At 40.4% G+C, this 27,884-nt stretch overlaps 1 protein-coding gene across 21 annotated transcripts in view; it reads right to left on the minus strand.

The window, feature by feature from the left end:
- Positions 1-27,884, minus strand: part of LOC118287080 (calcium-activated potassium channel subunit alpha-1) — a 70,693-nt gene that overhangs the window by 19,003 nt on the left and 23,806 nt on the right. For 4 of the 21 annotated variants that reach the window (XM_035611849.2, XM_047327773.1, XM_047327774.1 and 1 more), the window contains exons 4-21: positions 23,908-23,969; positions 19,125-19,218; positions 18,922-19,033; positions 14,618-14,693; positions 13,779-13,854; positions 13,447-13,617; positions 11,801-11,892; positions 8,434-8,544; positions 8,191-8,296; positions 7,985-8,067; positions 7,429-7,498; positions 7,034-7,189; positions 6,709-6,818; positions 6,397-6,465; positions 5,853-5,939; positions 5,469-5,545; positions 3,462-3,635; positions 808-840 (exon numbers count right to left, since the gene is read on the minus strand). In XM_035611849.2, the coding sequence (XP_035467742.1) occupies positions 808-840; positions 3,462-3,635; positions 5,469-5,545; positions 5,853-5,939; positions 6,397-6,465; positions 6,709-6,818; positions 7,034-7,189; positions 7,429-7,498; positions 7,985-8,067; positions 8,191-8,296; positions 8,434-8,544; positions 11,801-11,892; positions 13,447-13,617; positions 13,779-13,854; positions 14,618-14,693; positions 18,922-19,033; positions 19,125-19,218; positions 23,908-23,969 (1,759 nt within the window). Of the gene's footprint in view, positions 1-807; positions 841-3,461; positions 3,636-4,664; positions 4,674-5,468; positions 5,546-5,852; positions 5,940-6,396; positions 6,466-6,708; positions 6,819-7,033; positions 7,190-7,428; positions 7,499-7,984; positions 8,068-8,190; positions 8,297-8,433; positions 8,545-11,623; positions 11,716-11,800; positions 11,893-13,446; positions 13,618-13,778; positions 13,855-14,617; positions 14,694-14,796; positions 18,825-18,921; positions 19,034-19,124; positions 19,219-23,907; positions 23,970-27,884 lie in introns of those variants that run through there. The other 17 variants (XM_035611858.2, XM_035611863.2, XM_035611869.2 and 14 more) reach the window with 9 other exon arrangements.

The following is a 27,884-nucleotide window of genomic DNA, read 5'->3' on the forward strand; positions in this document are numbered from 1 at the left end:
AGCTAACAACCACGAGCTGCTGTGTGCAGTTTACGCCTGATGAGGGACGAATACGTTCCATATCCACTTTACCATTTGAAATATGAAAGCTTACAATGGCTGCGGTGTTATAACGGAGGCAGAACTGGTAAAGACAACATGATGGACGGAAGGAGGCGGAGGAACAAGGTCCCCTTACTCCAAAAAAAAAAAAATGGCTGGGAGGCTAAAACTAGAGAATGGAGATGATTATTTCAAGAGTCAGCTGTCTAGCAGATTATCCTTCCTTCTCCAGACCTCCACTATTCATCTGCCCCATGTCAAACATGCACAGCAGTTCTCCGGGACAATAGCATTGTGGCATATTTGTTGCCTATCACAAATCCTGTTGAAGTGGGTGGACCACAGGGTTCACACTCCTCTAATGGCTGAAAGAAACGTTAGACCGAGTCTTGAGTCTTAACTCTTTTTTGATGCCTCCTGTATGTTCTCTAAAGATTAATCTTGTTCTAAATCCTATTTTACGTATAAACTTGAAATGTTTTAATGTTTTACACTGTTTTAATTCATCCGCTCTCGCAGTGACGCAGTAGCACCATCTACTGCCGAGCCGTATCTGACCAACCAACACAAACCACGCAGAAACAATTTCCTAAATGCTTTGCATGTGAAATATAAAGATGGATGATGACAGACTGGACGGAGCGCTGAGCGGCGAACAGTGAAACACAGCAGGTTAGAGACAGATCAAGTGGTGATGGCTGCGAATGCACAAGTGGAAGGGTTTAGAAACAAATGACAAACGAGAGAATGTAAACCAAAACTTACTTGATTTGATATATCCATTATAGCTATTTTTAGCTGAGAAGAATGCAGAGAGAGATGAGAGGTTATGGAGAAGATCAGGTTGTAATGAAAGCAAATTATAAATGACAACTGGCAACTGAAGGCTGAGGGGTTTCCCCTTAAGGCGCCAGGTGTGTCCTGAAGACGACATGGTGAATAAAACAAGGGTCAGTTTGGAATCAAGCTTAAACAGTGGATGGTTGTCAGTGTAACTTGGTGTTCACCAGCTGAATAAGTCCCATTTGAGACGTTAAGGTGAGAACCGACTGAGCTAAATTTGGTTTGAAGTCAAGTAAAAAAAAAAAAAATGACATCAAAGTTTAGGGCTGCAAGGGATGTTTCAACATCAATGATGATCTGATTATTTTCTTGATTAATTATTTGATCTCTATAAAATGTCCTCAAGCATGAGTTACAGTAATGTCTTGGTCGTTTGAGTGATCATCTTTTCAAAACCCCAAAATATACTCATTTATAATTATACAGGATGAATAAATACATCACAACTGAGCAGCTGGAGCAAGGGAGTGTTTGCTACTTCCGCTTTAAAAGTGACGTTAAAACAATAATTTGATTGTGATGATAATTATAGATTGTGTTGATAGACTGATGAATAATACTTGTAACAGTATAACTGCTGCTTTCAGCTGTATTAGATGACTGTATTTTAATGTGAAGCAGGTCCTTACTACACTCACACAAGAAATATAGTTGTAAAAACGCTGCTTAAGCTTGACGTCTAAATAATTTAAACCAAATTTAACCTGGTTTTATCCCACGGGATGGACCTGCTCTGACGTTTAGTCGGGGGTTATGCACTCAACATGACTTATAATATGTGACAAACCTGTGTGAGATCTTGTTCTTGAGTCAATGGAATTGAATGGAAAACATTGCTTTTCTTATTCTACTCTTTCCTAAAAGCTGTTCCATTCCCTTTGCACTGCCTGACACAACCTGTGCAGATGCATGGAACTTTGTGTGAGTCACTTTTTTTGGAGCCGTGAGTCCCACACAGGCTCATTAGTACTTTATTTCAACCCCTTGCTCACAATAAAGGTCATGCATTGAGCTTAAGGCAGGACAGTGACAGCGATGTTCAAACAGGGACCTTGCTGGTCCTGGCATCTGTCGCCTGCAATCGGAGGGCGCGAACAGAGTCACAGGACTAACAGGCTAGCATCTGTCCCACAACGAGAGCGGAGGAGAGGGGCGGGGGCACTCGGCTGCCTGGTGGTTAGGAACTGTCAGGCTGAGTTTCATGACAACCGGTAGCACTCCAAAAATGAAAATGCAAACATAATTTCCATGTCAGGCCGTATAAGGCCTCGCTCCGTGCGTCTCGCGCACTGTGTCGACAGCAACTGGAGGAGCTCTGCTCCGGCTTAGCCAGCCGGGCGACGCTCACAGCACACAAGCCTGGAAGACATGTTGAGGGGTGGAAACGCCCAGAGATGCTCAACTACACACAACATGGTCTCTGATCAAGGGACATTCGCTAAGACCGTGTGACAGACTACAACGTTTCCAGCAAATTGTATTAACGCTCTGCAAACTCAGACACATTCTTTGTGCCTTCTGCGATATATCAGTGCAACTTAACACGGCCTCTGGCTTTTAAAGGGCAATCACACGTGAATTAAGAATTCATCTGCGGCTCGAGTCAATTCAGCACAATTCAGTCAATTCCAGTACGATCCAGCAAACTCCTATTGTCCTCTATTCGTCTGGAAACCAACACGATCCAGCTGTATTCCGCTGTATTCTGTTAATCTTGTTGTACAATTCAAACAAAATCATAAGACAAAAAAAAAAAAAACTCTACGACCCAGAGCTTTGCCCGTGGCAATGAATGGGAGACGGGACTGTGTGGTGAATATGTTTTGTTTTTAGAGATTCTAGCCCGTGTGGTTGTTCACGCTTTTGATCTTAATTTAATTAAACCAGTACATTAACCTCAATATGTACAGATCCTATTCAATTAATTACGAGTGGTTTACACGTACAAATATCTCAAATCCAATCCTGTTCACCCGTCTCTGGAGGGCACAGTAGACACACATTCATATTACTTGGATGTTATGTGGTTAATTCTTGAAAATAGGAAGTTACCCTCTCCAGGGACATTATTAGAGCATTAGTGCACACAAGAAAAGTGTGCGGATTCCCAGGTTTCAGTGCGGATCCAAAGATTTGTAGCAGGGATGCACAGCTGTACAATTTGTTTTTTTTAGGGGCTTCAGCTTTTATTGCTTGCAAACATGTTGATGGGATCACTGAAGGGGGAACACACCATTTTGCAGGGGAGAATTAATTCATCACACTCTGCAAAGTTGTGGTAGACCCAATTGAAACTAAGGTCAGCTTGAATTCACATTCTCTGAAAAAACACCAGCAGAACAGTAAACCCAGCATGCGTCAGCTTCAAGCCACCTCACAGAGTAGCAGCACAGGACAAAGAGCACCAACTGACTGCAAATAATAAAGCTACGACACTATAAGCAACCACTCTACCCATGACGGTGACGACGACAGCTGCTAGAGCCAGGCAGCACACACGCTAGAGACACAGTGTACAGTTAGCACAGTGCACATTGCAAAACACCGAGGAGCACATGTCAATGGCGACAACTTACAGGCACGTAATGTGGTCGAGCAATCATTAACAGAGACAGCAGAGAGTGGGATGGCGTGTTGAGAGGAGTCCGTGTTACAACGCACATTAACTGGCATGCAAGAGCAGTCCCGCTCTGAGTGGCCGCAATCAAAACAACATGCCAGTCTTATTTTCTTGAAGGCGGCCGTCTTGGCTACAGTCATGGGTTCAGACAAGAGGAGAGGAAGAGCAGGTTAACGTTGAGGGTCGTTCTGGAGAAAAGTGGGACAAAGGCAAGACAGGGCACAGAGGAAGGCTGCTGCTGCTGCGAGGGGTGCACAAGAGCAACTTGGTCTTGACCACGTGAAAGTGTCAGATTATGGTTTCTTCACTTTGGGTCATTTCTGGGACAAGTGTGGTCCCAAGGTCATGTGATTTGGGGGATAAACATGTTAGGGTGGGTCAGGATGGGGGGGGGCAAGTCATACATTTCTTCAGCAGCATGAGTTCTCTACTGACTGCACCCCTTACCCCTCACCTCAACATGAACCTAAAAGCTTTTGTTTGCTCCACAATTTGGGCATGCATTGTATTTAGAACTGCAACTCTTAAATGCGCTGGTTCCTTATTGGAGACCTGAAACTCCAGGCCAAGATAACAGAAAATCCTCCAACAAAATGTCGTAGTAAATGGGACAGTGTCTCACACGCACCTAGATAAATCTGCGAGTGCATCCAGAGAGGACAACAAAACGAAAGCCAGCTCAAACACTTGTATAAGACCATAAACTCATTTGACATCCTTAAGTAACACATCCTGCACAACTTTGTTGTTTGTTCCAAAACAGCCCTGATATCAGATGTGCTGCCTTTCCAGCTGTGCTCCTCTTGCAGGGATGTTGTGTTTGTCAAAGGACTGTGGGGACACCTGGTGGTGATGTGGAGCATTACTGACTGACAGAGGCGTGAATGAAACGTCGGGGATTCTGCATTAACTGATTTTTGTTTTTGCCTTTTCCAAATACAAAGTGGCACAGTAATGTGTGCTCAAATGTTTATCCCTTTGTCTCTTTGACTTTTAGTTGAGTGTTTTCATCAAATTGAAAGCAATGTGCACATGACAACCAGGGAACCAGGCAGCGTCGACCATTGTACATGCAACATTTACAATGCAATCACACAGTTGCTTCCATCAAGGGCAGCAGGCTGTGTTTTCAGAGGGGAAACGAATACACATTACTCACAATATATCACTATAAAGTGAACGGGGTTTTTGTTTTTTTTTGTTTTAGAAAAGTGGGCCAAATTCCCAAGCAGCAGGAAAAGAATGCATCAAATGTTAAGATTAATTGTTAGATAAAACAAACTGTAGGATATCCACGTGACACAACAATAAAATGACACATGATCCATCCAGGTACCTGTTGTGTTAACAGTCTCTCTGACCGCCTGTTAACATCACAACATTATCAATGAACTGTAACAGTGCAGACATCTATTAGACAGGCAGAAACAGCAACCAGACAGAATCTTAGAGTTAACTTGTTTGATTTCTCACTTTTTATGGGAATTTATAATAGATGTGAATTCCATGGAAAAAAATATTTGTAGAACACGTAACAATGCTTAATAATTCTCTCCATCCATTGATCTTGCCAATTAGAAGTGGTGGAATAAGAAATAAAGAATACGTTCACCCAACCCCCCCCCCCCCCCCCCAAAAAAAAAAATAAGGTTCAAAGAATTATGTCTCAAAACCTCCACAAATTAAACCAAAACAATTTGCATGAGTAGATACCACTGAAGAGCTGTGTTTTGTAATTTGGGTGAACTGACCCTTTAATGAAGGCAAGTATCTTCGTCATATAGAGGCGGCAATGTGGTTAATGTGGAGAAACTGTAACTCAGCTTTGTTTGTGTTGACTACAAAAAGAAATCCATGGCACAAGTTACAAATGCTCCCTCGCTGCTGTTTCCCTTCAGTCTGTGAAGGATTGTTGATTATACGTAACCACTCTTGGACAATGTGATGATATGTGGTCACTTACATTTCTTGCATCCACATTTCTTTATTCTTTTGGGATCAGATATGTCATCGTGGCAGGCTTTACAGTAGAACAACGCCCTGTGGAGGAAAAACAAGAATGTGAGAAAACTCCACGTCGGCCGAGCAGCGATGTCCAAGAGGCCAGAATAAAGTGTTTACAGACACTTTATCTTCCTGTATGTACTTAGTATTTAGTATATTGACTGGAGTTTAGCAAGTAATAAAGCCTACACCTCTGTCTCCAACATCACCATCTAACAACAACCAGCTAGCAGTACGATACGTTACCTCTCTGGGAGTAATGAGGTTACTAGTGGATGACAGGAGGAAACAGGCCGACAGAGCTGCAATCAGAGCAGAGACACTGTTTAATATCGTTCATTACCTCTTTACTTCTTTGGCATCGCTGGCGATGAAGAAGCCCAAGGTCCCCTCCTCCATTTTCATGTGGTTCCCCGGGTTTATCAAAGTGCTGTGAGGATTTATAGACCAAAGATGTCAGAGCGGAAACTTCTATCTGCAGAATTTGCAAGGCTCTGCACTAATCACTGGCGGTGTTTTCTTGTTTTTTTCCGATGCTCATTTGGCAGGCCGGCCTGTGTTTATTAAATTAAGTTGATGAAATAAATACTTAAGCAGTGACACTTCAGATGGTGTAAAATGAGCATCAGTGCACTAAAGAAACCACTCAAACAGAGCTTTAAAGAACTGCCACCTCCTCCATTAATTTGTCAGGATGTGATCGAGAGCCCTGTGATGTTTGTGAACAAACCAATTTAGAGAAGCTTGTGTTTGCAGTCAAACACAGAAGCTGATTCACAGTAGATTCATTACTTAAAGCAAATACTGGCGGGAAACACACCTGTGTGTCGCGCATCTATGAATTTGAATGAGGCTCAGCGATCCACCGTGAGCACATTGACACTTACCTGCTCTCCCTTTGATCAGACTTGTACTCTATCGCTATCAGCAGGAGCTTTAGCTTCACATAGCAGAGTCTGCAGGAGAGAATAACAATACAATCATACCTAAAGCAAATGCTGTAACTTTTGTTTAAATGTTCCACCTGATTCATATCTTTCAAGGCTAAGCACATGTTTTTGTGTGTGTGATGTACTTTTTATATGAATCATCTTAACTTCTGGAAACCCACTTGTTGAAAATATTAATTTTAGTAATTGTATTTATTAAAAAAAAGGATGACATTTACTTTAAACAAGTCAATATTTCCGTGTACTTACTCGCAAATGACAGGGAAAGACAAGCCCACGAAGGCACTCGACAGGTACTCGGTGTACATCTCATTGGAGACTCCCTCTAGGTAATACTTCTGCCACGTGTCCTCCTCGATCTGTGTCAAAGATTAGAAGACAAAAGACTGAGAAGCTTGGACCATCACACAAAATACTGGAAGCAAAATAATGCAAATCATTTCATCTCAACCCACTCACCAGATGCTGCGCCTCATCTGGGATAATCATTATCTATCCAGCCGACTCTAATGGCCAACTTTACTGTTGAACTAATTCCAGTGAGCACAGACTGATGAATCTTAGTTGAAGCTACCTTGATGAAGGACCTCATGGAGAAGAGGTTGGCCAGCATGGTGGAGAGGCCCTGAGCCAGGCAGCTCTGGGCGATGAAGCCGAGTTTCAGCTCTGCAAGGCAAATGGCGTCATCTCCCTCCTTCCAGTTCCAGCTTGGGATGTTCAAAAGGTGGGCCTAAAACGTTTCATTAAGTTATATGGTGGTTTGACAGAGCTGCAAACTGAAAACACTTATTAGGCCTACAGGTTCTGAAATGTTCAAAACCAAGACAGACAAAATATATCATCAATATGTAAAACCTTATTCATTTTCAAACTGTTTAAATGAACCCAGACCAAAATATCTCAATTCAAATGCTTGAATGCAGTAATGACAAATGATCTTTGTAGATGAAAATAACAAAATATACTAACCTTGTTGTGGTACTGCAACATTTGAGTGATTATTCTGATCTTTGGATGGTAGTTCTTGATTGATATAACCCTGGTGAAGGACAAAGGGTCGCAACCAACTCAGTCATTCATAAACATAAAATCTTCTTACTCCTCAAAAAGAAAAAAATCCTCATTATTTCAGATCATTTAAATCTGTTTGTTGTATCTCCTCACAAAGGAAAACTGTTGGATGTTACAGATTCATGTACTCTCGCACAGAATGATAATTTTCAAATTATGAAAAGGGTGAACACCAGGAGATTGTTCATGCTGAGAGTCTGTCTGGTTGAGAGCCAGTTCTGACACGCTTGCTTACACTCTTGTAATTTGAGTCCTGGCCAGGAACTGATATCAAACACTGGCCTTCACTTTCTGAGGAATGAGCATTTATTGTAGAACTATACATATTTCTGCCTGTTGTATCTGGATTTACAAAGCTTTAAGACGATTGGGCAAAATTGGCCACATGGACAAAAAAAAGAGAAAGTAAAAAAAAGAGAAAAACATAAATGTTGTCGATGCACCCGTGGTTCACCTCATGATGTTGGATGCGTCCTCAGCATCGGGGTCAGCACAGTATTTGTTGGCTAAGATCAAACAGGCGTCAGCAGATTCAATCTTAAAAAACAAAAATCACACTAAATGATCCTGATCGGTAACAGACACTAAACAACAGTATTGTGTAATTTAAAGGCACCAAGACTGTCGAGTTTTCCTCAGAGCTGCGGAGGAAGACGTTACCTTCACTCTGGCCAAGTCGTGTGGGTTTAGGACAGAGCCTTGGTAAAACTCCACCTGGGTGAAGTGCCGTTTGAACAAGGCTTCCAGCTCAAGATTAGGGGAAATACTGAGAGGAAAAGAGAAAAAGTCTTAAATCTGGTGAGAAATACAGTGTCTAAATATTGGATTGTCGTACCCTGAACAATGACATTTGCAGGGTTTTTTTTTCAGGCACACAAATGGAAAGAAATGTTTTGTACTTACTTATGAAGAAAAACTATTTCTACATTGACATCATCCCTGTCCTTGTGTAGGAAGTCTTTTAGAAAGTTGGACACGCTCTCAAGTGTTATATGACCACAGACCACGATGTGCCTGGAACACGAGGAACAGAACAACAATGACACTAAATGTAGTTGGAAAGTAAAATTCAGCAACAAACCACACACAAACACAAAACGATTCATCTTCATCTTTGTCCTGGATGTAATGGGGATGGAAAGTAATCAGTACTGTTGTACTCAGGTGGTTGATTTGAAATCTGTGTGGGATTTATAAATGATTAAAAGTGTTTCAGGAAGGATGCTTCGTGTTCCTGCTGTGACGAGTGAGGACCGAATGAGGAGGTCAGAGAGCACAGTGGATTTCAGTGTCAGATTATAAAGGATCAGAGTGTACTCAGATGGAGATTATGGCTACAGCACACAGTGTATCTTCATCCCCCACATATCACAGATCATTTATATAAGGAACACGGTTTAGATTTGTTCTTATGTCTTTATCATATCTTTATTTCTGAAACTATTTAGAAATTGATTTCAGGCGTCTACTCAGGTAAACATTTGGTGTGGAAGAACTGCTTCGTAGAAAGAACCGCAGCTGGAAGTCTCAGTGTGCTGGAGTGTTTCTTCATGGCATTAATCTACAATAAATGCATCACAATCATTTCATTTCGCACCACTTGCTCTCTTAATAGGCAAAGAAAAACAGGAGAAGGTTACATCTATGAGTTATGATAGCAATAACAATAAGTAAAAACAGAGAAGACAGAAGGAATTAGGAAAATGTAGATACATTAAAGTTAAAGCTTACCCATAAAAAAACTAAGATAGTTTGTTAAATGTACATTTGATCATGACTAAAATAAAAAAAATAATAAATACAAAATCTAACAGCATAAGATATACAATAATTATTTAACCTAAGAAGCTTAATTAAATTGGGAGTTTTCCACCAAACCAATTAAAGAAGCACATTTGGTTTTAAGAACTTTCCCCAAAACAAGTCTGATCTCTTCACAACTTACTAAATGACCACAGGTAACAACAGCATGCTACAAAAAGCCATATTTAGTTTTGAGGCATCCAGAATCACGATCTCTTTAGGGACAGCTTTAAATCTAGAGACATGAATTTCCATGTCACGCACACGTTGATATGTTATAGGGATAGTTTGACATTTTGGGAAATACACTTATTTGCTTTCCTGCTGAGACGATCAATGTCCCTCTCATGTCTGTATGTTAAGTATGGAGCTGGAGTCAGGAGGCTTTGTGAACCAAAAAAGATAAGTTACATACTAAGCTATGCTAACTGGCCCCTGGCTCTAGCTTTATATTTAACACACAAACAAATTCATCCTCTCATCTTACTTTTGGTGAGAAAGCAAATAAGTGTATGTCATAAAGTGTAGAACTATTCCTTTAAAACTCAAGATTTTTGTACTAAGGGTGTTGGTCAGACTGAAGAAAAAAGGCCAGGAATGTTTTATAAGCAAAGCGTGGAAAATAGACAAAAAGTGCAAGGCAACGAAAAAAAATACATTTTTCTAGCAGAGAACTGAAAAGAAAAAAAATCAACATGAAGCAAGCAGTGACATACAGGACTGGGTGTATGTGTGTGGTAATTTCTTTGACACTGAAACTTGAGTTTATTCATTTTATCATGTTTTTATGTGTCTAGAAGGCTCTGTCTTTAAAATATTTTATTTTCTGCAAATTATTTTATCATGAATTTACCATTATTTTATCATAACATTATCTACATTGTTCATGCATACACAAACTGATTCAACACAATACTGAGTGTATTGATACATAAAGAGTTAAATCATGATTGCAATTCTTTTAAAATATATATAAACAGAGCCTCCTTGAAAACTTACTTTCTCCAATCAACCAAACTATAGGAAACACCATGTATTAACTTTATATATAGTTTTTCTTTGAGCACTGATGTGCTTTATCTTAATTTTACATTACAGATCGGTGACTGTGTGATTGAGAGCAAATACTTGATTTATAAACCCAAAAAGAAATAGACCCAGATGTGCACAGACCATCACCACAGTAAAACATGAAGGATTTTCTCTCAATGGGTTACAGTAGGATAAAGGTCCATTGGTGCGCAGCTTTTAGTTTGACTATATAACAGTGTGTCTTCAAGTGAGACAATAACACATCCCTCCTCTTACAAATTCAAAGTTATGGTCCTTAAGATTTTTATGAAATAAAACCAAATTTTTGTTACTCTTTATGGTAAACATTTTCCCATTCAGTGTATTTCCATTCAAGAGTAACAAGAATTCACAACTGTGGTCAACATTTGTTAATAGTAAATTTGGTATGAATAAAAAGTTAAAATAAATGAACTGATTAGACTATTACTGTACTATATTGTGTAAGTGTCACTTAATGCCACAGGGGGTGCTGTTCAGTAACAGTTTTATTCTGAGGTCTCACTTCAGAATGTACCCTCCTTAACCTCCTTTACTTTCATACACAAAGAAAAATAATTTTTAAAATTTGTCCTAAAAGAAGCGCAAATAGTTCATATCACAGCGAGAAAATCCTACATGTGCCATCTTTAAGAACAACAGTAGTACAGTTATATGACGACACTGAAAAAATGTCTTATCAAGTCACTTTCGTCTTATTTTAAACAAGTGAAAACATCTGACACTTCAAAAGGCCTTCAACTCAACTTCTCAATTAGACGAGAATCACCTTCGTTCTACTACAATACTTTGACAAGCATTTTTAGAAAGATTTAAAAACGAATTATTGTTATTTAAATTTAAAATAATCAAAGACGACAAGCAGATTGTTTCACTTGTTTTACACAAATACGACTTTCAGGACTCAATAATAGACAAAAAGCACTTGGTGAGATGGAAATATTTTTGCAGTGTAAAAGCAAACATTGACTCATGACAAGCAGCGAAGACACATGTGCACACATGTAAAAAGCAGCAGCAAAACAGTACAATAATTACACATTAGTCGTGGCCAAGTTCTTCAGTCACATGTGTGACTTGAGTGCTAACTGAGATCATTACATCTCATATGACGTCTATTCAAGCAACAGTCAGAATATGTCACCTCTTTATGAGAGGCCCACTTAAGTCACACAAAACCACACCATTAAAAGTTTGCCGTTTTCTTTGTTTGACTTACTTTCTGCCTCTGGTCGAGTTATAACTCCCTCCATATTTCTTCCGATTAAGGATGAGAGCAGCAATTTCTGGCACGTAGCGAGCAAACATGGCCTACATGCATGAAAAAGAAAAAGAAAAAGGCATGCAGAGAAGGTTCTACTGCGGTGGAGGCAGCAGAGCCTCCTTGAATACTTACTTTCTCCCATTAACCGCACTATAGGAACCACCATATTTCTTGCGGTTTCCTATTAACTCTATGATTTCAGGGACGTAGCTCGCAAACATGGCCTAAGGAGAAGATAGAAGACAGAAGAGGAGACTAAAAAAAAATAGGCAAAGAAGAACTGGTCTTCTTAATTTGTCTTTTAAGAAATGTACCAAATCTGAAAGAGGAACACTAATGTATGTGCAGGAGTAATATAAAGATTTATTCGTTAACAGGAAAAAGCAGAAAGAAAATGATAAAGTTGCAATTCATTTCAGATTAGTCGCTGACTAAATGTAGCTTGAAGATATTTCCCAGTTACATTACAAATATTCAGAAAAAGTGTGAAAAAAATGGAGAAAAGGAAATTTTAAGGCCGATATTTACGGATATTGGAAGCAAAGAAGAATAAAGGAGAAAATGACAGCTGATGAGTGGTGTGTGGATCTGTGACAGAAAATAAATGATTAAAAAGAAAATCAAGAAAAAGCCTTATGTGCCATGTTTCGCCCAACAAACACATGTCTGGTTGATTTAGAAAGCACAGCTAAATGGATGGCAAACATTAAATCTGAAACTCTGCACTGTTGTTGCTGTTTCATATTTATCAGATACCATTTGTTTTTTAGATGAAGGTCCATTAATTACAATTTTAATGTCATAAATTTTTCCTTTATTTAATTTATGATTTCACTTATAGGCTCTTATAGTAGAGCTGCAATGCCCATCATGAAAATAAACTACCAGAAAAAGATGTATTACAAATCATGATCTGTACAAAACAAACCTGTTTATAGTGCAAAAATGAATCTTTAGCACTGTAACATAAATTTTACTGACTCCATATTCCTCCATCAGATGGAAACATATTCTTGTGTGCCATTTTAAAGTAAATTCAGCCTGAAATATTTGGTATCTTTGGAACCATTGGGAACTCCCCTAGAATTTGAGTTACAATTCTGGGAGTTTGAACAGTGTTTGACTGCACAGCATGACAATATGATCACTGGCTGTATTTAAGACTTTGTTTGATAAAAACCATAAAACTTCTCACCATGCTGTTTAATCCTATGCTTTATCATCCAGATCACAGTGTCCTCTCAATGACCTTTGGCTCCTTTTTTTGTATTATCAGGTAAATCAGATGATCTGTGTCGCAAATCCCACAAAGGATTTTTTCTGTTAGATGAATCTATTTCATTATCACCCTATCATTCTAGAAGAGGTGTGCCTTTAACTATTTGTGCAGAAAGTGAGATTCAGTAATGTTTCTAAATCCATAAAGCTGGGCTATAATAAATCCTCCTTGTATCATTGTGTTTGTTGGAAAAGAGGGAGAGGAGGCAGGAGGGAGGAGCCACCTGAAACCGCAGTACTTTATAGTTAATAACAGATGAACAGAAATTGATGCTTAACAAAACATATCAATATACCTGAATGAATGCTGCATTATTTAAGACAACTCATACAATACATAACATGCAACATTCTGTGGTAAAGCGGCGAGCCACAAGAAACACCTCAGTGTAAACAACAGGTGCACAGCGTCCCGGGTCGACAGCGTCCCAGCGTAAGTTTACACATGGAGGATGCATGGAGGATTTTAAGCAGCAATAAGTAACGAGAAGGATTTTTACCAAACCACCGAGGATGAAGAAGACCATGAACAGCCGGCCCAGGGTGGTTTTTGCATAAACGTCTCCATATCCAACAGTGGACATAGTAACCATGAGCAAGTAGACACATTCCCAGTATGAAAGTGCCTGGGAATTCTGGAAGTTTTCCCAAGGATCCCCAGAGTTCTCCACCTGGAACAGAGGTCGAGATTTATACAACCACAAACATAACACACAGAAAGCGTGCGTGGAAAATGTTTTTCCAGGATGCAATAAAAGAATTTACTAAACATTTGCAGCTTTTTGTTATTTCGGGAAAACTTTCCCCTTGACTTAGATTTATATGAACTCACCAAATGAATGAAGCCTGCTGCAGTTAGCCATGTGCTTATGAAGATCGAACACAGGTTCACCAGCTTTATAGAGTTGCTATTTTTTTTTTTTAAAAGGTCAGACAACAGTGGTTTTGAGCTATTAGTTATGATTCAGATACCAAGATGTCAAAACAAGTCATCACATCGAAAGACACATTACATGCATTACACAGCTCTCATATGAATAACGAAAAAAATAAATAAATAAATATATATATATATATATATATATATATATATATATATTGCTGTGGTTAGTGAAGTAAATCATGGCTGTATTGAAACATGCATTTTCACAAATATATTTCCATTTACTGTATATTTTCACTGAAGTCTTTGTCGCTAAGTTTTCAGTGTTTATATGTGCAAGTTAATTTAAATGACACGGTACAGTGTGTCTCCTTGTGTCCCTGCATGACCTCTGTCCTCTCCTACTTTTAGTATCCTGCCTTTTACCTCCATCTGAATGAACGAGCTTGGAGATTATTCAAAAGCATTTTGTTGCACTATAAGCTCATCCTGTCATGACATCTGTGCAAAAAAAGATTTAATTCTAAGCAGCAAGGAGAAAAATTTAGAGCATATATTACAGATCTGACAGCTGCATAATCAGGAATAAACTTTGAATTTACAAATGATCTATTCCTCATCAAATTGAAGTGCACGCACTGTGATTCATTTTTGCATCGAGCAAAACATTGCAAATGAAAGCACAACTTTAAAAATGTATGCAAACAAAATGAGTCACTGCACATGCACATGCACTTCACACAGTCACAAACATACTTCAAAAAGTAAGTAAATATCCACATACTTACCTCGTCTTTAGTATATTCAAAAACTGTAAAATTTCTGAGAACTGTATCAACCTTAAGGCCCTTAAAAACCTCAAGCCTGCGAAGGTGGACAAAAAGACCATAAAGAAATTACTACACATGATTAATAAAAATGTAGACATCAATAGCATTTCGACAGTTGTTTAACAATATTGTCATACCTTTCAAACTTTCCTCCATGTTTATCAGCTTCAATGGATTCATATTGATTAAAGAAATGAACGCCGCCTGATCAAGAGGTACTAAGCACTTACTGTATCATGAAATAAACATTTTGGAATAATTAGGGAAAAAACAAGCTCCACATCCCAGTTCTCTCTTCATCGACTCATAACACACACTGCTTCGGTCTCAGGAGCGTCGCAAAGCACCGGCATCTACCTGATGCAGTGGTTCATTCCCGCTGGATAAAAACTCTCAACGTGGGAGAGATGAAAACCTGGATTAGAGTGAAGACAGGTGGACGCTCTCGGGCAAAATTGAATGTGTAAACATTCATGACGTCAAATCCTAAATTTGAGGGTATTTATGGGAAGATTAAAAAATGTCATTTTCCAGGACTTCAAGGACGACATGACCCCGATACAATCAGAGGTGACAACATGAGCCTGAGCTCCTGCACGATGACTGACCATATCATACCGTCGTTTAATCACAACCTGATTAGAAGCAGTCGGCTGCCACTTCTGTCCAAGAAGCCCAGAAAATCAACACACAAATCCACATCTACAGATGAAGCAAAAATATTCTCTCGTTAATGTTTCTGGGTTTAGGTGATTTGCAGTGAGCTACCTGCTAAAGGGAAGTTCCCCCCCGAGTTTAAAGGCCACATGATTCAGGGATCCAGCTAATTTAGAAAAAAGCTGGACTGTCGATGCTGCATAAACAATTAAAAGCCTCCTCAGCCCAGAGTGAGCCGTCGAGTCAAATCCATCGCCGCATGCATTAACGGGGCAGATGAATTTGCCTGCTTGAATGGATTTGTGTGAATGCCAAATGACACAAATCAAAGATGTTACGGGCACGCGTTCAGCTCAAGAAATATTTATATAAACAAATAATATTTCAGAAAAGGATGCGGATGCGGTGTGCCTCGCCAAAGCTCCTCTTTTTCATTTGGAGTGAGCGTTTGCCAGATGGGGAGCATAATATAGATCAAGTCCTGAACCTGCTCCAGCTGACACGCAGAGTCCAAAGAGTTCGGGATATGCCAGCGTTCAGTTTTAGTGGAGATTTCCCCTCGTTCTCACGTCCTGCAGGTCTTACCCCAGTAGGAGATTACGTGGAAGCATGCACCGAAGCTGTAGCAGATGCTGTCCTGGTCCTCTTTGTCGCCGACCTGCCCGTGGCCCATCCTGACCCTGTAGCCCTTCTGAAAGAGCTCCCCGGTCGACTTCTTGCGGCGTCTCGTGTTGGAAATTGTCTGAGCGTGTGTGCCTCCATCGGGCCCCCGGTACACTAACATCTTAGTGGGAATCATGTCTGCAATTTACTTGTCAAAGTCCCCAGAGTTTACTCACATGCCACTCTTTACTCTTCTGCATCCACCTTGCCACATATCAAAGAAAATAGATGTGATCGTTCTCCGGAAGAAAAAAAAAAGGAGGGAAAAATAACCCCAAAAAATTCCGCTGCCTTCATGATATTTTCATCCAGCAGGTTGGCGACAAAAAACAGTTCTTTTTTTGAAGGCGCTTTCTTTATCTGATTTACCTCAGGCCTTTGTGGTATCCTCGTGGCGATCTGGCGCGTTCAGCGAGCTTAAAGCAAACCCCTTTCCCATCAGGATATTAGAGTGTAAGCTCCTTTAGGATTCATCCAGGGAAAGGAAGTGGCCAGACAGCGAGTCCGTCCATCAGCTGGCTCCACAATGTAACCTACATCTCATCCCTATAACCCTGCGACTGCTCTCGACAAACCAAATTCCAGTCTCTTATCTTGGGACAAGAACAGCGCGTCCCTTTATCTCGCGTTTACAGCGGAAAACAAAGCTATGTGAAAGGCCGACACAGCTGTGTATGGAAAAATGAGAAGCTTTGGCAACTGCTGGGTTTCTATGTGGATTTAGTGATTCTGCAATAATCCTTAAATTAATCACAGCTGATGTAACAACTGCTATTGTACTTGACATTAAAACCAAATGTGCAGCGTGAGAGATGGAAGCAGCTGACTGAGATCTAAGTCTGCGAAATCCCACTCAATCTGAAATGTGAATAACAACCGGAAATGTTTGTCACTTCTGTCGTCTGACAAAATAATGCATACAGTCAGAATCACTGCTGTACGAACAACAGGGGGTTTCAAAAGGGTTTCCTTTTGAAATAAAGCCCCGTCAACTTGGAATTTTCAATAAAATGTCTGAAAACTGTTAATATGGTCGATCGTTTTCCTCGTCAATGGGGACTCTTTTGACTCTCGTCAACGGTTACTTTAGGAGAACATCAGTACATACTGTACATAAGTTGGCTGCCAGATCGGCAGTTTGACAGTTTGGTGGAACGCCCTGTGAAATATGGAGTGTTGATCAAAAGAAGGAGTCCAACCTTTGTGAGCAGAGGTTGCTGAGCTGGTTATGACCTCATCACCTGTTTAGCCTCAGTGTAATCAAATCAGTCGCTAATCCACCGACGACAATCGCTGATCGCACTGACTGAGATTACGGTCTTCGCTATATGGACCCTGAAACTTAAAATGACTTGACTCCATATTCAGTCTGTGAATGGAAGCTTGTGTATGTGCTGCTCTCTCTCTCTCAGAATCTGTGACTGGGGGTGTGTTGTGGTTTCTGTGAAATACAGAAAATAGATGAACTCCACAGTTCACATGAGCAGTGAGAGTCAAGCATCGTGACTGAGCAGATAACAAAACACTTACACGAACAGGGACAACAGAGCAGCTGTGTGGTAGAAGTAAAAACAGAAGTACTGCACACGATGTTTGACAGGGAAAATAAGGCAAATACCAACAAAAAATTATAAGCGCTAAAACTGAAAACAACTTTCTGTCTGTACAGTATGTGAATGTCTTTCTTATATAACTAATGTGTGGGTAAACTTCATCTTAGTTTAAGATGCACAGCAGGAGAGATGAGCCATGAGGTAAATCAATTTTATATTTTAGCAATGCCTCATTTAGTTGTTATGAATTTGAGTCTACCCATTTTTTGTTACTTTGATTCTTCATATTAATTTAGCTGTTAAATAAAAAATAAAAAAATATTCAAATATATCAGATCTGTATTTTAGAAATGAAAAAATGGGCTTGAGATCAGAAAAGTAAAATGAGGGGAAGTAATAGCCAGCATACTTTTCAAATAAATAAAAAAAATGACACGATTTGGAATTTGAAATTTAAAATGCCCACAAGAAAACACAGAGATTGGATATAGTAACAAACCCAGATATAATGAGATGATCATGAGGTTAAAAATGAAGCGTTAAGTATGATTTTAATAGTTAAAATAACCACTCTCCACAAGAAACATCTGCTGCACAAACCAATACCATAACTAATCTACCTCAAATGCTCAACAATACTCTCACATGTCCACTAGATGGCACCAGCAGCCGCCACTTCCTCAGACCTTCACTGTTTTGACAGCACAAGTCACAGTACATCATCCCAGAGAAAACACATTACGCAACCGTAATTATCAAGATGTCATATTGACTCTAAAGATGAGGGTGTTCATCACTGAACGACGTGGCAGGTTTGTTCCTCAGCTGACAAGAGAAGGAAAAGCAAAACAATCTATAATTATAAAACAATAAACCCCTTTAATCCTCTAATTCCTCACAGACCTTTCCGAGTAATGAGCGTCATACATTTGGCAGATTGACTTCTGTTCTAGCGCTCGAGCTCCAAACAAAGCAAACAAGCATTAGTTTGAGTTAAAGTTCGTTTTTGAGTCACCATGCGTTGCAGTTTTCATGCTGTGCTGGAGCAGTGATTTCAACCTGATGCACAGACATGGTGAGGATCATTTGAACCTTTCATGCATGACATGCAACTTAAAGCTTCATTTCATGACAATATTATCAAACTTATATGGCTAATATTGTAGGTGGTGGCCCAGGTACACGACGACAAAATACCAACAAGTTCCCTCTAAGCCGCTTCAGTGACGTGCTGAGATTATCTGCTAAATTCACCAACAACAGATACAGACAGTGAATCCACTGGGTGGCACCACAGGCTGCCCGGGGGGGAAACACAAGCTCAAAAGTATCCACTGTACAATTCTTGGTCAGTTAATCGGCCTGTGAGAGAAGTGTGAGCCTCCTTACCGAGCCAGCTCCTGTTCAGGTACACCGACACGAACACCGGGGGAACCGTGAAGAAGTCCACCACCGAGTTCACCTCCAGCCAGAACCACAGCTTGTCGTTGGCGGCGATGAACTGCGCAAGTTAAGAGTCGAGGATGAGATTCGCAGCTGTCAGGTTCCCAGTTAGTGCGAGTGCAATTTCAGCAGCTTCAGGTTTTACTTACGCGGAGGCCGAAGTACAGCAGGAAGAACACGTTGAAGGCCATGTCGATCTGCAGCGTGAAGTCTTTGTAGAAGTTCTGACAGGACTCGATAGGACTGATGGACACAGACAGAAACAAAGTTTGTTAATGTCCAGGGGCAGGAACTGACAGTCAGGTGAAGGAAGTTTTGGTAAAAATTGATCTATATGATATATATATATTTAGTTTTTCATGAGAAATGAACATAAAAAGGTACATTCTTCTTTTCCTGAAAGTGCATTTAATGAGATGTTCAAAAGAAGAGGAACATACTGCACATGTCCAAACAAGTGCAATAGTTTATACTTTCCCATGGTTTTCTGTTGAGAACAGACATGCAGATTTATTCTCACAAGCAATAACTTGTGGAGATACCGGATTAACCCTTAAATAACTGCTAGACACAAATCTGTCTGAGGAATGCACCGTATTCCGAAGTGAAATGTCACAGGTGCCGATGTTTTCCTGTCACACCTGCATTTCCCATTTAATAGACAACATTTCAGTTGAATATCAGGTCAGACGTGATGGAACGGCAGAGACAGAGGCAGTAGTTTAAGGGTTAAGTGCATGCAGGGTTCATGTCCTCTTTCATGACATCAGGCAGCCAAAGCAAATGCTAACAATGTAGTGAAGTCTCACCCTCAAAAAGGTTGTGTCTGCCACTAAGAATTCAAATAAAGAGAAATAATTAACCATGTACATGTGAATGTAATAAGTTAGTATGGCTTTTAATTAGATTCATGACCTGGAGGAAAAAAACTGTTAGTTATGTTAGTGTGCATCTCTGGATCATTTGCATAAGGTTTTAACATGGAAACAGAATAGTGACGAGTTAATTGTGTTAGTGCTGAAACACTTAGTTTTTGCTCTAAATTGTAAACCAAATTTATTTTGGGGTTTTGAACTGTTGGTCAGACAAACACAGTTTCAAACATGTCCACTCAGGTTTCTTTTCTTTCTTCTTTTTTTCTTGTGATTTGTTTTTTAATCCAGGAAAGTTTTTCGTTTGTCTCTTCATACTTTGGTACTGCAGAACTAGTTTTTTCGACTTACAATCCTAGATTTTCCTCTTGTGAAGGAATAATTTTGTTTTTATTTCAATACACTACAAACAATTTAATTCTGAAAAGCGAAAAAATGACACTAACAAATAGCACAAATAGATAATGCTTCCTTTTGAGAGGTCACAAGATGAAAAGGTTTTGATCCTGTGAATGGAGCAATTTTTTGAATTCTTCATGTACAGTCGTCTGTGCGCAGGTCACGCTCACATAGTTAGTTCTCTACCTGAGGGTCCCTTCAAAAGATTCACTAATGCTCACCACAATACTCAGCAGCTACAATTTCCCCTGTGCTGTTTCATACCACTCGGATTAGAGCAAATTGCTTTTATGTAAAAAGAATCTGATAAACTTCCCTTTGATAAAATGTTGTCCTCGTGGAGTTCACGGGGTGACATTATAATACCCAGGGATTATCTCTGAAGCGATCTGATGCAGAGCAGTGACAGTGGGTTGATGATCAAGAGGCCCATGGCTTCACTCCACCATCACGTAGGTTGCTTTATTTTAGCCCTAAAGAGTAAACTGGATTTGCTGTTCCATTTGGGTGACGAGAGATGATGAGCTCTCTCTAAAAGGGGATGTGGCGATTACCTACATTTCAGTAATTAAAAAAAAACTATATATATAAATCTAGATATATATTTCCTTAAAAAGACTTTCACTTGAGATTGAGGTGAAACAATCAAAATTGACCTGGAATCCAGAGGTATTACAGTTTGCATCCTCCAAACAATACATATCCTTAATCATAATTCATAGGCGGAGGTCCACTGTCTTGTTATTGTTTAAAAAACAAGCTCGGTAAGTTTTAGAAAGTTGGTCAGACTTCAAACTACAGTGGTGAAGAACTTTGTTTTATAGAATAACATAAGTGGAATTTGTTGATGGTAGTTTAATTAATGTTGAGCCTTTTTTTGTCCTTTCGTTGCATATTACTTTTGTATGTTTCCTTCTCCAATGTTCAACTCAAGAACCTTTCATTAAATTGTTACATTAAGCTTTCTTGCGTCAGCACAATATTTTTTTTCTCAAAAACCAATTACAATAGTGGTGAAGAAAATAAACACTAAATGTAACCAGGATTCTTTGTGGCATCGCTAAAAATAGTCGTAGCTTGGCGAATGTTTTTTTGTTTCTTTTTCCTCATTCGCTGTAATGACATCACCGTGGCAAATCCCTGTCATAGCAGGCTGACAGACCTGCAGTGCCTGATAATGAAGTTCCAGTAGGCCTGGTTTGGAAGAGTCTGTTATGGATCATGAACCCTCCACCTCTCACAGTAGCACTGGTCTCTCTCTTCCTCATTCAAGTCAGGCTCAAGTCAAACAGGACAGACCAGCTCGTCGGAAGCCTCAATGTTCCCAGATGAGAGATTATAAACTCGACCAGCTCCTGAACAAAGACTGAATCCGCTGAATGTGAAGGTCCACTGTCACTGGATATCGGTTAAAAAAAACGTTGATGTGTTACATTTACAAGTTCTGTCTCAACACCAGAAGAATTTAGCAATTAGGTGTAGTTCGGACATTTCAGTCCTATAGTCAAATTTTCGGAAAGTGTCCAAGCGACCCCATGTGATAATACAGCAGGAAGACCTCTGGATGATTCCCAGTGACTGCCACCCTTCGCCTGAATGTTCCACAAATGTTCCACAAATGACTTCTGTAAAAGGAGGTTGCTTCAGTTGAAATGACGAACCCTGAAATAATCATCATACAAATTTAAAGTTCAACAGATTTTCAAGTCTCCTTCAGATCATGGTTTCTCCCCACAATAATGCTGCAACCTAACTGCTGTATGTGTTAATGAGCGCTCATCATAAAAAAAACTTAAAATACTATGACATAAATGGTTTCAGCAGCCTTCAAGTGGCCATTGAAAGTCAGTTATAGCAGGTTTATAAGCCTGACTGCGGGTTTGTTAGCTTGTTGTGGAGTTTTTCTGCCCCTAGTGGACAAAAAAGTAAAGTGAAACCACCGAATATAGATATCTGACAGAAGAACAACTAAATTAAACTTAGAGTCTGACCAAACATTTATAACATCAGAGGGTGCAAAGTGAGACACAACGGAAGCTTTTCAAAGTTAAAGTCTCTCGGGGCCCAACCGCAGCTGGAAGAACGAGGTCTTCTCTGTGTATGTGTTGATCTCTCTCTCTCCGTCTCTGTGTGTGTTGCTTCCAGCCAGGTCAGCCTGTCCATCACATAACCGCCTCAGCAGCCCCGCAGGAACCATTACAGTCGGAGGCTGTATCTTTTACAGTCGGCTGCCACTTACAGGGACACCAGGGAGTGGCTAACTGGCCGCTCTTTGGCTTTAGGCGCTGGGCTTGTTGGGGTTGACAGGTGGTGAAAAAAATACCGTTTGAATTATAGAAAGACTTGGATACGCCTGATTAAAAACTGGGAAAACGGATAAATAGAAAAAATAAGTCAGAACAGGTGCTGCAATGTGCATTTGACAATTCCCTTTCTTCTGCGTGAAGAGGTTAAAGAGTGAGGTCAGAGGTCATCCCTCATCAGGCGAAAAGGTATCGGGCGCCGCTGTGAGCATGTTCTGCGAACAGGAGGCCACAGATGGCACTGGTAAGGAGGTAACTCTACCCGAGCTTGTGGAGATAATGAAATGAGATCATGCTCGCAAACCACATCAGAGCGGACCGTGCCCTCGGCTGTACGCCGTCCTGTGGAATAACCTGAGCGCTCGACTCCAGGACCACGAGCCACATCACATGAGTTTACACTCCATTTTCTCATCTCTGCGCTAACATTACTCCCTCTGGGCTTGTTTCTCTTTGCCCTACGTCTTTAATCGCACATCCTGTCCAAACTCCCAAACACCATCAGGCTGCAGTAACAGTATACTGTCGCACATGGAGCTGAGGGGTTTTCCGCTTCCCCTAATTTGATGAGCGATGGTGATTGTTTTGACGGGAACCTCCCGTTTCCTTCCTGTCTGATCGTGTCATTACAGAGATTAAGCAAATTTAATCTGTGAGTAAGACCAGGGCAGTTTACCTGGAATGAAAGGGAATAAAAACAGCCAGCATGTGTCGTGTGTGTTCTCAAATACCATATATACAATACAATGTACCAATTATTCAACGCTGTTGGCTCCGCTGTAGTATATGGACTATAGGAGGATTTATGAGAGTGTGCTGTAGGAGCTCTGGGAGAGAACAGGCTGGGGGTTTTTTTTCAAGAAGGTCATTCAATCTTTTGGGATTCTGAGTAAAAGGACACTTCGTTCATAATGGGTGTTTTTTTAACATTATATTATAACTTAATTTATCCATATTTATCAAACTACAATACTGTATGGGAAAGAACGGTATTGCAGTTCTGTACTTGACCAACTTATCCATACAAAGTATTCAATATCTTTTAAATTTCTCCTTTTCATCTTCCGACCTGTGGTTGGTTCAGATGCGATGAGGCTACATTCCCCAAATTCCAGTCTTAAAATGTACACAGACACATTTCAAGAGTAGATCTCATCTTATGATCAAAAGAGAGGTTGAGGTTCAGGACGAGAGCAACGTTTTCTCACTGAAATCTAATAAATGATGAACGTAGCCGTAAAAGTTGTCAAATAGTTTCTGCATAGGAAATGGATAGAACAGGTTTAATGTGACCAATAAGCCATCGTAGCATCAGTATTGAAACATTTAACGGATAAGTTTGAGAAGAAGCTACTTACTCAGAGGAATCTATGAAGTATATGACAAGGGCTCCAATGCTGAGGGCAAATACGAGGACCACCTAGAAAAGAACAGAAAAAAAGTGTTTAGAGTTACACAGAAGATTTTTAATAGTCAAATACTCTGCAATGTGAATCATTCTTAAGTAAGATGTACAATTCATTCAAAATGGTTTCTGGGATGTGGAGGAGTTTATTATTTATTATTTTGTTTTCAAAGGTGAACACAAAATAAGAAAAACTAACAAGCATCAAGGAGTAAGAATATTGACAAATTAAATTTAGAATTCGATAAATATACAGAGAAACAAATGATGATTCTTTAAAAATGCAAGTGTAAAATAATTTTTTTGAAAAAAGATTTGTAAAAAAATCCACCAGTCAATTTGCAGAAAATGAATCTGCAGCTATTTATAAAACTCTAAAATACCATATTCTCTGGTTCCAGATTCTCCAACGTGAGATGTTGCTGCTTTTCTCTTCTTCACAGTTATAAAATCTAATGGGTTGAATATCTTTGGAATTTGGACTGATGGTCACACAAAATGAGACATTTAAAGCCGCCGCCCCCTTTAATAGACACGCAATCAATACGTTCATTGATTTAGATGAATTGATTGATTCATTGCAGCTTTAGATCTGTTGTTCTACAACTGACAAAGGTCTGTTTACTCAGAAGCATAAACTAGTAGACAACCTGAAACATAGTGTGGAACAGAAAGGTGTTTCATGACGTGTCGCTAATATTTAGTGCCTGTCGATGAGCAACAATAGACCTCGATACCTCGTCAGCCTGTTGTAACTGTGTTATATAAAAACCAAAAGGAAAACCGTCACACTTTGGATCAGCAGTGTCACATACAGACTCATGAATTACTGTAAATCTATGTCTAAATAAATACACAATAAATTGGCAGCAGAAGAGTGGGCGAGGTGACACAATGCCTTCACAGACACAATCAAGGAAGGGTCGGCGCCGGACTCGGGAGCTGCGGTGGCCACAGCAGAGCAGCACGGAAATTAATAAAAACCTGGCCATCGCTTTTCCTCCGTCACTCTTCCCTTCTGCAGCGGGGGGGGGGGGGGGGGCAGGGGACGGGACGGGACGCTGCCTAGTAAACCCTGGAGTAAGCTGATAGACGTTCAGAGGAAACTGGGAGGCAGGTGGCAGGATGATCAACATGAGATCCAGGGGTGTGTTACCGAACAAAGCCGGAGTCGTCGGGTGACAGCTCTGATACCAAGAGCGTAGGTGAAACTTAATCACTTCCCCTCAAAGCCGCAGCAAATCAGACTTAACTGTAAATACAAATGGTTAAATCAGCAGGTCGAGATATCTGGAGGACAATCCGGCCGCTCCTGCGATTCAGTCAATGTTACAGCAGTCTGTGTTCTCACCTGACACAACAACGCTGTCACTCTCAGTCACTCAGTAATCACGTCATGTGTTGTTCTTTTCTTCAAACCAAAGAGGCAGGTGGAAGATTTCCAGTAAAGGAGGGTGGAGGAAAAAATCTCTGTTATCTAACTAGCATTTGTTTTGCACAAAGTAGGATATAAAGCAACTAAGCCGGAACACGGCGTTTTTACATTTCTAATTTTGCAGTGCAGCTGTTATGAAACAAAAATCTGTTTCCTGCCATTTGGGTTACAAAAGAGATGGATTTTCTTTTTAATCTTTCAACACAATAGTAATTGTACAGTATCATCAGTTGACATTCAAAAGTCAAAGAGCGCAGCGGGTCGTTAATGCTGTTGCAAAATGAGTGTCCTAATTTTCTCTTTTAGGAGCCAGTGCTCATGGAGATGAAGGCAGAACCAGAGAGTCACAGAGATGACAGAAAGGTTTCTGTCAGACAGCAGAACAAATGTTTTACACCCTGATGTACACTGCCGGGTTATCTGCGACCCTGCCCGGCTTTCATCTATTTAGAAATGACACAATGGCCGTCCTGAACAAGAAACCAAAGGGCATCCATAATGAATGAGCTCAACCCAATTCATTTCCATGATGTGAAATTGTATTGTCAACCTGCGACCACCGATGGCTCCATAATGACAAAAAGCACTCGCGTGCATTTTTAATCGACCTTTCCTCTTTGAAAGGCAGTAAATGTCTTTATGCCTCCTACCATCCCGATGTTTAGAAACTGGAAACAATGTTGGTGCAACCCTAGAAATGCTAATGCGGCCGGCGGAGGAAGACTCAGTGAGGGCAGTAAATAAAGCACGCAGGCTGGAACAAAGAGGGGGCCGCTCATGACCGGGTTGGTCGACGAGGTGACAGCAGACGGGGCAAGCGCTCATCATTCATCTCGGTCACAGGATAATGATGCGTCACGTTTGTGTCTTTGTCGCTGCTCAATGGCTCCACCCACAAGGAGCACAAGTTCGTCTTCATGAAGACCAAGAGATGTGTAAGACCAACTCAAAACTATTTTTTTTTACTTTTCACTTATTGTCGATGCCAATTAGAAAGTTGGGAGGAAACTTAAGAATCCAATGTGTTCAAGAGAAAACGTCTCTAGTCCATCAGAGCAAGCCTCTGGTCAAGTTGCAAATTATTTGAAAGAAAGTCCCAGGTGTTTGTCAAGTCTGTCAAAGTGAGTCTAAACTTATCCAGGACAAGTCCATATATCTCACGTGTGTCAAAGCAAGTCTCAAGCATCAAGTGTGGTGGAAATACGAAAATGAAGAGTCTGACAAACGGAGTTGTCCTTGAGTTTTAAGACTGTTTGAAGTTTCAATGAAGTTGAAACGATCAAACAGTTTGTGAGGGTCCGATAAGGGAGCGTCCTTATTATAGGGAGAGTGTCTTATCAGAATGAAAAACAACTTAAAGAATGCCTGTGATGAACTACTCCCCAGATGTGCTGCTCCCAGAGAGTACTGGTTCAAACCAGTTCCATGAAGTCAGGGTGCGATTGGAGATAGGTACTGGTTTTCTCAGAAATCTCCAGTTAAGACGTTCGGAAAAGAGTTATCTAAAACTAACTTTGTTTAAAAAAAAAAAAAAAGGATAACTACTCTTCTTCTGGGTGTCATTTCACAAGAGATCATCGGATCTATGATTCACAGTATATGAGACTGCCCGGCAGCTAGCACTAGCAGGTCTCGAGCAGTCAGGAGTCAACCAGCAAACATCAGAGAACCCACTCATGCTCCTCCACTCTTTCTAACGTGTGACTCATCGACCAGTGTGAATAACCTGCCAAAGAAACACGAACGTCACCTGGGCAGAAAAATCACTCCTACAGTTGGGAGCGAGCTCACGCTCCCTGGTATTTCACCAAGAAATAAATAAAAAGTCTGTTTGTAGTTGGGGAAAGAGAGAAAGGTTTACAAAGTGGGCACTTCTATATTGTCAAAGGGAACAAGTACTGTACTAAAAATCCTGCGGAGGATTTTAAAATATGAAATAATGGTGAATCAACGGTAGAATCTTTATTCAATGAGAATGCAGTAGGCATAACATACCAGTGCTGCAGTAGTTAAAAGAAACGGGGCCTCATTGATATTCAGCGAAGGTAGAAACATGTTTTATAAATTCTGCAGTGGGTGGTTGTGTTACTCTGTGAGCTGCTACAGTATCTAAAAACAGGATTGAAAAAGAACCAGGGGTCAGTTTGTTCCGTATTCCCTCAAAGCCCGCGGTCGCTGCGGGATCAGAGCTGTCAGTGGTGGGATGCCAGAGATTTGTGTGTGCAGTCAACTGACCGTCTTTGTTTAGTGTCCAGTCTGAGCTCCGCTGTCCCCGTGTGTCAGATCCAGCTCATGCGTCTCTCGATTTAACCGTGTGCAAGTTAAATAACCCGAGTGTTCCTCATGGGGGACCGTCTGACCCTCAGCAGATTCCCCAGGGGCGCGGTGCTGCTTTCCAAAATAAAATGACCCGAGGTCTATCCTGGTGAATTCCAGCCAGCGCATCTGTCTGGCCTGAAATGCCACATTGATTAATAAGGCATCTTAATAGAGAT

The sequence above is a fragment of the Scophthalmus maximus genome, chromosome 16 (genome assembly GCF_022379125.1).
Source record: "Scophthalmus maximus strain ysfricsl-2021 chromosome 16, ASM2237912v1, whole genome shotgun sequence".
In the NCBI taxonomy this organism is placed as follows: domain Eukaryota; kingdom Metazoa; phylum Chordata; class Actinopteri; order Pleuronectiformes; family Scophthalmidae; genus Scophthalmus; species Scophthalmus maximus.